General features: G+C 39.9%; 1 protein-coding gene across 1 annotated transcript; it reads left to right on the forward strand.

Annotated features, from left to right (window-relative positions):
* The first annotated feature begins 318 nt into the window (after nucleotides 1-318).
* TRIML2 (tripartite motif family like 2) lies at nucleotides 319-11,407 on the forward strand. The gene is made up of 7 exons (XM_070499723.1): nucleotides 319-507; nucleotides 1,042-1,141; nucleotides 3,074-3,264; nucleotides 4,423-4,563; nucleotides 5,643-5,665; nucleotides 5,833-5,933; nucleotides 10,857-11,407. The coding sequence occupies exons 1-7, from the start codon at nucleotides 319-321 to the stop codon at nucleotides 11,405-11,407; spliced, it is 1,296 nt and encodes a 431-aa protein (XP_070355824.1).
* Nucleotides 11,408-11,749: the final 342 nt, after the last annotated feature.

Raw genomic sequence — 11,749 nt, forward strand, 5'->3', positions numbered from 1 at the left:
AAGTGGGGCGCTGTGCCTCACTTGTGACTAAGTTCTAGTCAATAGCTCAAAATTCTCAGAAAACTCGAGAACCCCTCTAGTCTTAGAACATTGGTATAACTTCTTGTGTCTCCTTCCCCGAGCTAGCGGCGGCCAGAGGTTTGCTGGATTGGAGGAGTCCGGGATGCGCTGACCCGCTCTCCTGCTTGACCGTGGACCCTCAGCTTGACGAGTGCGTCGGCCCCAGAACGCTGCCGCTCTTCTCTTGTTCAGAGTACAGGGAAGTAGTATTATTCCACATCAGCAAGAGCCCATCTTCAACCAGGGACTCCTGCTGCCATGTCCAAAAGGCTCAACCCCCAGTTACAGCAAAAGATCCCAGAAGATGCCTACTGTGAGAAACACCTGGAACCGCTGCTGCTGTTCTGTGATGACGACCAAATCATACTTTGTGGCAAGTGCTTCCAGGCCCAGGAGCATAGGCATCACGTGGTGTATGGAGTACAAGAGGCCGCAGAGAATTACAAGGTAAGCTTCATGCAGATGCCAGAGCCCTCTGGCGCTCTGGCTGCCTCTTCTTATTTATTAACTTATTTATTTGGGGGCAGATATTCTGATCCTCCTGACCATTCCCTTAGTTGATGTTTATCAAAGAGTATTAGGGGCCGGCCTGCTGGCCCAGAGGTTAATTGAGCACCTTCTGCTTAGCACCACCTCCACCCCTCCCTTCGCTGGTTCAGATCTGGGTGCAGACCTGGCCCCACTTGGCAAGCCATACTGTGGAAGGCATCCCACATGTAGAGTAGAGGAAGATGGGCGGGATGTTAGCTCAGGGCCAGTCTTCGTCAGCAAAAAGAGGAGGATTGGCAGCAGTTAGCTCAGGGCTAATCTTCCTCAAAAAAAAAAAAAAGAATATTAGCAAGTATTCTATATAGACCTTCAACATCAAGGCTAAGAAGACATATTGTCAGGGCTGCTGGCCCCTCAATTGTCTAACATTAGGAATCCAGCTGTTCTAAAGCAAGTACTTTACCTGGAATTCTGTGCTATATTTCTTCACAGATGTTATTCCAGAAGATATCAAACACGTTGAAGGAGAAACTTGAAGTAGTTAAAAGCATGTTGGCTGATGAGCAAGAAAGAATGGTGATGATTCAGATCAGTGCTTATCTTGATTCTTAGGGGGGAAGTTACTTATAATGTTGGATAACAAATAATATAAACAAAGACAAATGACAAAGCAGGAAAAAATATTTGAAATCCATAAGAAGGAAGAGTGTTGATTTCTTAAGGTGTAAAGAGCTCTTAAAAGTCAATAAGCAAAAGACTAGAAACTCAGTAGAAAAATGATCAAAAAAATGAGTTCACAGAATGGAAAATGCAGCTATCTTTTGAAGAAGATCCTGAACTTTGCTCATGCTAAGAGAAATACAAATTAACTGTATTAAATTTGTTAGTGAGATAGTATTTGCAACCTTATTGGCAAAAATCATAAACATGATCACAGTTTATAATGATGCCCTAAGAGAATGAACATTTCATGTATTTTTGGTGGCCATATAAATCCTGAAACCATTTAAAGGGCAGTTTAAGGATTACCATCCAAATTGAGGGCTCGCCCTCGTTTATGTACACGTTTCATTCTGATTTCAAACCCTCTCTTCGTATATAACCCTATTCTGTGATAGATAGCCCAAATTCTGAGTCGTCTCTCTTCCAGTTTTTAAAGAAAATGAACGTCCAGTTGAGGCTGGTAGAGGAGGAGAATTTCCTGCTTGTTCAAAAATTTTTAAACTGATCATTGTTTTTTTTTTCAGCCCAAAGAACCATATATTCAACAAATATTGGGGTCCCACTCTGTGCCAGGAACAATGCTGGGTACCGGGATTTAGCAGTGGGAAAAACCAGTTCTGTCTTTGTGCAATTGACATTCTAGTGGAGATAAACAAAATAAATAAAATGTATAGTATATTACATGTTAAGTGCTATAAAAAAATTTTTCAAGAGCAGGAAAGAGTGATGAGGTACACTTTTAAACAGAATGATCAGGACCTCGTCATTCAGAAAGTAGCATTTAAGAAGATCCAAGGAGGTGAGGAATTGAGCCATGCAGTCTTGGCAAGAATGTTCTAGGTAGAGGGAAGGGCAGGTACAAAGGTCTTGAGACTGATGTGTACTTGGTTGTGGCTGTATAAAGGAAGTGGAGACTAGAAGATGGTATCAGGAGATAAAGGGGCCAAATCATCTAGGGCTGTCAACTTTAAATTAAATAAAGAAACCACTGGAAAGTTTTGAACAGAGTGATATCACCTAAATTCCATTTTCACAGAAACACTCTCACTGCTGAAGGGAGAACAGACCATAGGAGGGTGAGAGTAGAGGTGGAGGTCTGAAAGACTGTTGCAATAATCAGAGACAAGTGATGGTGAACTAGTAGGTAGTGGTAGAGGTGGTAAATGTCACGTTCTTGATAAATGTTGAATCCATCAAGTCTCATGAGATTAAATAGCATCACTAAGCTGACTACTCCTAGAGTATGTCTCCAGCTCAGACTTCCAAATGATACGCTTTCATGTCCAACGTCCTACTTGGCATCTCTTCTTGGATGTCTCTATTAACTAAACAAAATTAGCATATTCAAAACTAAGCTCCTCATGCATTCCCCACCTCTGGAATCTATCCCATCCACAGTTTGCCTGTCTAGGTTTTGGCAAATCCATTCTTCTAGTTATTTATTCTAAAAACCTTAGTCACCCACTGATTCCTCTTTTTTCACACACCCTGTTCAAAGCATCAGCAAATGCCATTGGCATTACCTTCCAATTCTCCTGGTCTCCTTCTTTTTGGTCACTGAGGTTGTAGATTCCTCAGTTAAGTCAATCAACATTCCTGTGTTTTCATGTTCTAAATTTGTGTTGATGTCTTGGCTGATCTCGACTCCGAAATTCCGTTTATACTGATGCCTTTTATTTCTTCTCCTGTACTTTATATGTTTTTGTTTTTATATGGGAGTTAGAGATGGAAAGAGAAATATTTATGGTCAATCTGTGATATTTAATCTGAAGTCTGTCATCTATTTCTATGATGAAGGAAGAGGAGCAGAATTTTAAAGAGATGATTGAGTCTGAATATAGGCTTATGTTCCGGTTGATGATTGAAGAGAATGAGGTGAACTTCCGGGGCCTGCATGGGTATGTATTCAACCTGAACTTGAGAGAACCTAGTCTGAATCAACTGACTGAGTTTGCCGCAGAGCTAAAGGAGAAGTTCCAGGAAACGCTGCAGGTGAGATATTCAAAATGGCATCCTCACAATATTTGGGAAATGAGGGAAAGAAGAGCTGAACATTGTCAGTTCTAGAATAAGACAACCACATATGATTAAAAAGAATGTATATATTCACCTAGCAACTCTATTTCTGAGAATTGATCTTGTAAATATACTTACATGCATATAAAAAGATGCATGGATAAGGGAACGCTGTGAAATCGTTTGAGTATAGAACCATGGTTTAGAGGTAATCTTTGAAGCCAGATTGATGAGGTTCATATCTGAGTATCTGCTATTTACTAGCCTCTAGGTGGCCTTGGACATATTGCTTAACCTCTGACTCAGTTTCCTTAGCTGTAATATGAGGATAACAATGGCCCCTAGTTCACAATGTTGTGATGATTGAGTAAGAAATCTATACAAAGCTCCTTAAATAGTATTTGTGCATATTACACACTTGATAAGTGTTAGGTATTATTATTACTATAATATTTATTGATAGCAAGAGATTAGATGCAACCTATACCCATTGAAATGGGACTCATGAAATAAATTGTATTATATACGTACAGTGGAATTCTTTTCAGCATTTAGAAAAGATAACATGGCTCTATGGTACAAATAAGGAATGTTCTCCAAGAGCATATTATTTATTAAGAAGAAAGCAAGTTGTCAGATCAGCAATAGTATAATAGGATGTCATTTGTGTTAAGGAAAAAAATAACATGAACATGTGCTTATGTGCCTAGGTGCAGCATCTTTGTGAGGATGTAAAGGAAACTGCTATCAGTGGCTTGATTAGCTATTTCATCCCTATTGACTGAATTTAATTTTTAAATAAATTATAATAAATCAATTTTAATTTAACAAAGGAATTAGGAAACTTTCTGAAAAAAGCTGCCCAGCAAAAACAATGTGATCTGTTGTTGGTCCAGGTTGTTAACTGAGTAAGTGGACTGCATTCCTACCATCCACATCAGCATAACTGTGTTAAGTGTCAGAGAATCAAGTTTCTATTGAGGTGTCCTGCTTGACACAGGGGGACATCCTGGCCTTCCTGATTGTCTGTTTCTGGGGTGGCTGGCAGTAAAGGACGTTTTTAAAGAAATAGTTGAATTGGCAAAGAAGAGAAATTGCTAGTAGTTGAATAGTAATAAGGAGATGCTTCTGCAGAGACTGAACGATCTGGGGAGAGAGAATCTGAATAAACTGAAGGAGAGCGAGACCAGGCTCTCTGAACAGATCTGCAGTCTCCAACAGATCCCCGTAGAGTTAGAGAAGAAGTGTGGGGAATCCAGCTCAGCACTGCTCCAGGTAAGACTTATTGCAGTATTTGAGAAATGAGAAGTGGACAGTACTCATCAGGGGTCACTTCCAAAACAATATCCAGTGGTCTTCAATCATGTGGAAAGGCCACATAGCTATTTCTCAGTCACCAAAAGCATTATGACATCATAAAATCATGGTATGTGTACATCTCCTTCATGATATGAATTCTCACCTTAAAATTATCAATAGTAAGTTTGAACTGAGGTATCCCTTAATAGGGTAAATAATTGCTTAGTCAAATTATTATACATCCATGCAATAGAATGTTCTGCAGCCATAAAAAAGAATGAAGCAGCTCTATAGGGATTAAAAGGTTATTTTCAAGATTTCTTAAGTGAAAAAAACATGCAGAGCCACTTTTCGTTTTTTGGAGAATATACATATGTGTAGACGTATTTGCTTATTAATATTCAGACGGCCTCTGGGAAGATGAACACAGACATTGTAATCTGCAGTACCTTCGGGAAACAAATGGGAGCCTTATTTATGTAGTATTGTGTATTTTAAATTTTATACAGTAACATGCATTGCTTTTTCGATAAGTAAATTCTGATCTTTTCAAGACTCTATCCATTTGCCTCTGCCAGGCTCATATTTGCAATGTGAGTGCTTTTATTTGAGAAGCCCCTACACACAAACCCTTAGGTTCTGTTCTAGAGCCAAGCCTGGTTCCAGGTAGGTGTCACCCAGTTATACTCGGTTCCTGAGCCGGCTCCCTACCCTCTGCAGCCCAGCAGGCCCCTGCGTCTGCTCAGCCTTTTGCCACCGCCAGTAGAGAAAGCAAACAGATGAGCAGAATTTGAATGAAGAGTGTTCTGAATAAGATGGCCAAGGTGAAGTGTAGAAAATATTTCCCTTGGGAATATAGCAATGACCTCAAGCGTTTTACTGACTTTTTCTATTTGATGTTAAACCTTGCCATCTGAGAATTAACACCACAAGGCTGAAGAAATTACATGGAAATCGTTTCATTATTCTAAGAGAAGATATTTTCGTGAGCACAGTTCACAAAAGATTAGCTCACTTACCCAGGGGTAACCTTATCTCTTTATTTTCCCCCATAGAATGCAAGATATTCTTTGGAAAGGTAAGTTTTTGTTTTGGAAACTTTGGGGTCAGGCGCAGAGTCTGCTGTGTGAGCACCCAGGGCTTGTTGGGGTAGGGACAGGAGGTCGTGTAATGAGATCCATCCTCTGGATGGAGGGACCTGGGGTCCATCCACGCAGATGACTGACGGTGTCCTTTCTCTAACAGGAGTGAGTCGCTGCTGCTTCAGTGTCTACAGCCCGCCCAAACTGCAGACCTGAGTTCGTGCCAAATAACAGGAATGAGCGAAATGCTCAAAGTGTTCCAAAGTAAGTTGACACACATCCATGATGGCAGGGCACTTTATTTTTGTAGGACTTGAGAATCAAGTGACCATCCTACTATAAAAGGAAATGCTAGATGGCTTGAGGATTTAAAAAGACTGGAGAGTGTATTGTGCTACACACATTAGATATCTATCAAAAAGATAATTGCATAATCTGGTGTTGAAAGGCTAGTCTCTGCAAATCCTTTGTCAGTTTCCCAACCCTGAAACACAATTGCAGGCAGATTGTACTGCTTAAAAATTTTAGGCACCAGCCCAGTGGCGTAGTGGTTGAGTTAGCACACTCTGCTTCGATGGCCTGGGGTTCACAAGTTTGGGTCCCGGGAGCGGATGGACACACCACTCGTCAAGCCATGCTGTGGCGGCATCCCACATAAAATAGAGGAAGATTGGCACAGATGTTAGGTCAGCAACAATCTTCCTCAAGCAAAAAGAGGAAGATTGGCAACAGATGTTAGCTCAGGGCCAATCTTCTTCACACACACGAAAATCTAAATTTTGAGGGGAAAAAAGGTCACCATGTATAACAAAGGATTTCTATCTTCTACCTCATAGTTCTGCCTTTTCCTGAATGTCTGTCACTGGGTTCATGCAATATGTGACCGTTTGAGGCTGGCTTCTTTCACTTAGCATAATGCATTTGAGGCACATCCAAATTTGTTGTGTGTTATCAGTACTTCTCTTTTGTTGTTGTGTGGTATTCCATTATGTGAATCAACCACAGTTTATTTATCCTTTTGCAATTGTATGGGCTCTTGAGTTGTTTCCAACTTGATGTTATAAATATTTACTAACCTTACAGATTTTGGTGTGGATGTGGCTTCATACCTCTTGGTTGAATTTCTAGGCATGAGATTGTCAAACTTGTCTTCTAAACTCGCTGTGCTATTTTGCATTCCCACCAGTAATGTATGAGAGATTCATTTGCTCTGCGTCCTCGTCAGCATTTGGTATTGTCCATTTTTTTTATTAAAGCTAACCTAATAGGTACATAGTAGTATATCACTTTGCTTGTCAATTATTTCTGAAATGAGTAATGATGGTGAGCATATTTCATGTGTTTCTTTACACTTTACCGTATCTCTTTTTTGAAGTGTATCTGGAAACATTTTCCCCACTTAAAATTGTCTTGTATATTTTCTTAGCGAGTTTTGTGATTTCTTTAAATACTCTGATTACCAGTCCTTTATCAGGTATGTGTTACTTCCCCCAGTCTGTGGTTTATATTTTCATTTACCTAACAGTATCTTTTGAAAAGCAAAAGTTGTTTTTTTTTAAAGATTGGCACTTGAGCTAACAACTGTTGCCAATCTTTTTTTTTTTTTCCTGCTTTTTCTCCCCAAATCCCCCCAGTACATAGTTGTATATTTTAGTTGTGGATCCTTCCAGCTGCGGCACATGGGACGCCACCTCAAAGTGGCCTGATGAGCGGTGCCATGTCCACGCCCAGGATCCGAACCAGCGAAACCCTGCGCTGCTGAAGCGGAGCATGCGAACTGAACCACTAGGCCATGGGGCCAGCTCCATGAAGAGCAAAAGTTTTAAATTTTGGAGTTCAGTTTATCATTTTGTTTTCTTTTATGGCTTGTGTTTTTTGTGTCCTAAGAAATTTTTTCCTACCCCAATAAAGATTTTCATCTTGAAGTTTTACCATTTTAGTTTTTACATCCAGGTATATTATCCATTTAGAGTTAATATTTATACATGATTCAAGATATGGTCAACTCCCCTCCGTTTTTTGTACATGTGTATGCAGTTGTTCCAGCATCATTTTGTTGAAAATGCTGTCCTTCTCCATTAAATTTAGTTTGATTTCGCTCATCAGTGTTTTGTAGTTTTCAGCAAACAAATATTGTTTATATTTAATTAGATGAATCCCTAACTATTATTTTTTAGTGCTATCGTTAGTATTAAATATCAATTTCTTTCTTTTTTTGAAGAAGAAGAAGATTAGCCCTGAGCTAACATCTGCCGCCAATCCTCCTCTTTTTGCTGAGGAGGACTAGCCCTGAGCTAACATCCGTGCCCATCTTCCTCTGCTTCATATGTGAGACGTCTACCACAGCATGGCTTGACAAGCAGTGCCATGTTCACACCTGGGCTCCGAACCAGTGAACCCCAGGCCACCAAAGCGGAACGTGCAAACTTAACCACTGCACCACTGGGCCAGCCCCCTAAATATCAATTTATAATTGAAATTTTATTCATTTCTAGTTTATAGATATAACATTGGTTTGTATGTGTTGAAATTGTATTTTACAACTATCCTAAACTCATTTATTAGATCTAGGGGCTTTCTTATATGTTCTTTGGGATTTGCTACAAAGATAGTTGAGTAATTTATAAATATAAAGAGTTTTATTTCTTTTCCAACCTTTTCTGTATTTTTCTCACCGTATTGTACTTGCTAGGAGCTCCAATATGATGTTGAATAGGAGTGGTGAGAAATGCTTGCCTTTTTTGAGGGGAAAAAGAAGGCATTAAGTCTTTCCCCTTTAAGTTTGACGTTAGCTGTAGGTTTTGTATAGTTGCCTTTTATCAAGTTGAGAAAGTTCCCTTCTATTCCTGTTTACGAAACTTTTTATCATGAGCAGATATCGAATATTTTAGATTCTTTTTCTGTATCTACCCAAAATATTCCTGTTTTTTCTTCATGTATTAATATGGTGAATTTTATCTTTTGCATATGTTGTCAGCCTTGCAATTCTAAGATACACTCTTGCTTACGATCTTTTATCCCTTTTATATATTGCTGGATTCAATGTGCTAATTTTTTTTTTTTTTTATTTGGATCACTTTTTTTTTTTTTTTAAAGATTTTGTTTTTTTCCTTTTTCTCCCCAAAGCCCCCCGGTACATAGTTGTATATTCTTCGTTGTGGGTCCTTCTAGTTGTGGCATGTGGGATGCTGCCTCAGTGTGGTTTGATGAGCAGTGCCATGTCCCCGCCCAGGATTCGAACCGACGAAACGCTGAGCCACCTGCAGCGGAGCGCGTGAACTTAACCTCTTGGCCACGGGGCCAGCCCCCAATGTGCTAATATTTTTAAATGAATTTTTCTATTTATGTGAATGAGGCATATTGATTTATAGCTTTCTTTTCTTATAATCATCCATTGATGCTATTTAATTTTATTTTCATTTCTAGATAATCTCTGTGTGTCTTTGTCAAATCTACTCAGTCTCACTTTTACGTTTCCTATATCCTGTAGATATTTTAAGTTTTTCTTTTTTCTTCAAACATAGTAAGCAAAAATTATTTTAGAGTCTCTTCTTGGTAATTCCAATATCTAAAGTTCTTCAGATTTATTTCGGCTATCATACTCAATAGTGCTTTCTTACTTTGTGTGTGTTTAAGATTTTTTTAATAGTAAGCTTCTCTTTTTTCCCTGGATATTATTTTTAGAAATTCTTTGAGGCCAAAAATCAATGTGTTCATTTTTCTAGAAAGAATTTGCATTTTTTTCCTGCCAGTCTTCTGGAAATACTAAGAGCCTGGGAAAACTTGAAATTTAAAATTCAAGGCTTGTGGCTTGTAAGACCACCTTAATAATGATGTGAACTGGGCGTCAAGTCCAGAGATTTAAGTTTATTTGGCAATGAAACGTGCTGCTGGATTAGATGTTAAGGAAACTAAGAAATAAAGGACTACTCTAGGTTTATGGCTTGATCAACTAAAGCAATAAGTGTGCTGTTAACTGAAAAGTAGAAATTAGAAAGCAATAGGTTTGAAATTGCACATTGGATGCAGTATGTTTGAAATGCCTCTGTTATGTCTAACTGGTATATGGCAGCTTGTTTATGGGGTAAATAGTGAACATATAGAAGATATTTAAACTGAGGCTAGGTGAAGTCACCCAGGGGGAAGGGAGTACCAGTAGTAAAAAGGAAGACCCAGGACCAATCTCTGAGAAATCACAATATTAGAGGATGAGGAGAATGAGGTAAGAGAAGAAACAATCAGAGCTATGAAGGCAAGCAAGTGTCACTTTCATTCAAGTATAAGAAATCACATTGAGCTTTCTTGTTCTTGACTTGATTTGTCTGGAGGATTCTCATGGGTTTTCCAGCCTCTGCTGATATATTCTCTTTTGATGTACTCAATTCAAGGGCCTGCTGGCACAATTTCTAGGCAGCTACGTCTCATCCTCTGGTGGTATTTAAAATGAGGAGAGCATTCAGTCACAGAAGAGCCAGGAATCAACTGCTCTATTAGGAGACTCCAATGCTTCTTTAGAGGACTAGGTCTTCAGGGAGCTACAGCTGGGTCCCAGGTGATATCTGGCAAGGACTGGATACCAGGCCATTTTTTACAGCCTGATAAAATTCCTTTCTGGTTTGAAAGGTGCTTCTATGCTTCTCCATAGAGCATTATTCTTTGTTCTTTCTCGTAGTCCATTATCCTTTGTTCTTCCTCCTCAGATTGATTGCATCTCCTCCCATTATCTTACTAACTTTGTTCCTCTATGATGTCCATTTCTTGAAACAGACAAAGGCTCCTTTTCCTGGACTTTCCTAGATTGCCTCTCCCCTATCTGTGCCTGAGACTTGTGCCCACTCATTGAAAGCCCTGCCTGTTAGAAATCATCAGTCTCTGGGGGGCAGACCCTGTGGCAAGTGGTTAAGTTTGCACTGCGGCCCAGGGTTTCCCAGTTCAGATCCTGGGCACCGACCTAGCACCACTCATCAAGCCATGATGAGGTGGCATCCCACATAGCACAACCAGAAGGACCTACAACTAGAATATACAACTATGTACTGGGGGGCTTTGGAGAGAAGAAGAAGGGAAAAAAAAACAAAAACAAGATAGGCAACAGGTGTCACCTCAGGTGCCAATCTTTTAAAAAGAAATCATTAGTCTCTGGCATTGGCGAGCCTCTAGGTTAACTTGATTTCTCTTTGCCTGCAGGACCTATAACTTTGGATCCAAAAACAGCTCATCCCTGTCTGGTCCTATCCGAGGATCTGAGAAGTATAAGACTCAGAAACATCCAGCAGCATGTGCCTAGCAACCCAGGGAGATTTGACTTCAGTGCCTCTGTGTTGGGTGTGGAGAGCTTCACCTCAGGGAGGCACTACTGGGAGGTGGATGTGGAAAAGGCAACGAAGTGGCAGTTGGGTATATGTGAAGACTCTGCCAGCGGAAAGAGTGACGCACCCAAAGCTTCTGGAGATAAAGTCCTACTCACAGGATCCATGATGGGAGCTGACTTTACCTTCTGGGTCTTTCCTCCTTTAAGAAAGGTCTTCTTGAGAGAGCAAATGCACAAAGTTGGAGTTTTCCTAGATTATGAGTATGGGCAGATATCATTCTATGATGTGACAAAGGGATCCCTCATTTATAATTTCTCTTGTCTCACCTTCCAAGGAGCTGTCAGGCCTCTGTTTTCTCTTTGTATCCCAAATGGAGGCACAAATTCGGACTCTCTCAGCATCTGCCTCCCTCGTGTTTCTTCTTGAACTGTTGCTGTTACACCTCAGTCTTCCTTGGTGTGAAATCTAAGACCGCAAGAAGCCAGAAAGTTAAGAGCGTGATTTTGTAAAAGAATTTATATAAAGGAATCCAATAAAAGATTTCTAGTGTTTAAGTTGGAACCCAGTTCAATACCCCGAGTCTTTGCATTCGTGTGGCTTTCAATACCCATTTTTGGAAGAGGTTACCTTTAAGCTGAGTCATGAATGATGTAACTGATGTTCTAGCCTACTTAGAACAACAAATGTGTTTGCAGCATAAGACTGGAAAACTAGGGAAGAAATATAGTCTGCGATCCTTAGGACCAGGTTAAGGACTCCAGAGATATT

This window comes from Equus asinus, chromosome 27, assembly GCF_041296235.1.
Source record: "Equus asinus isolate D_3611 breed Donkey chromosome 27, EquAss-T2T_v2, whole genome shotgun sequence".
Classification (NCBI taxonomy): Eukaryota; Metazoa; Chordata; class Mammalia; order Perissodactyla; family Equidae; genus Equus; species Equus asinus.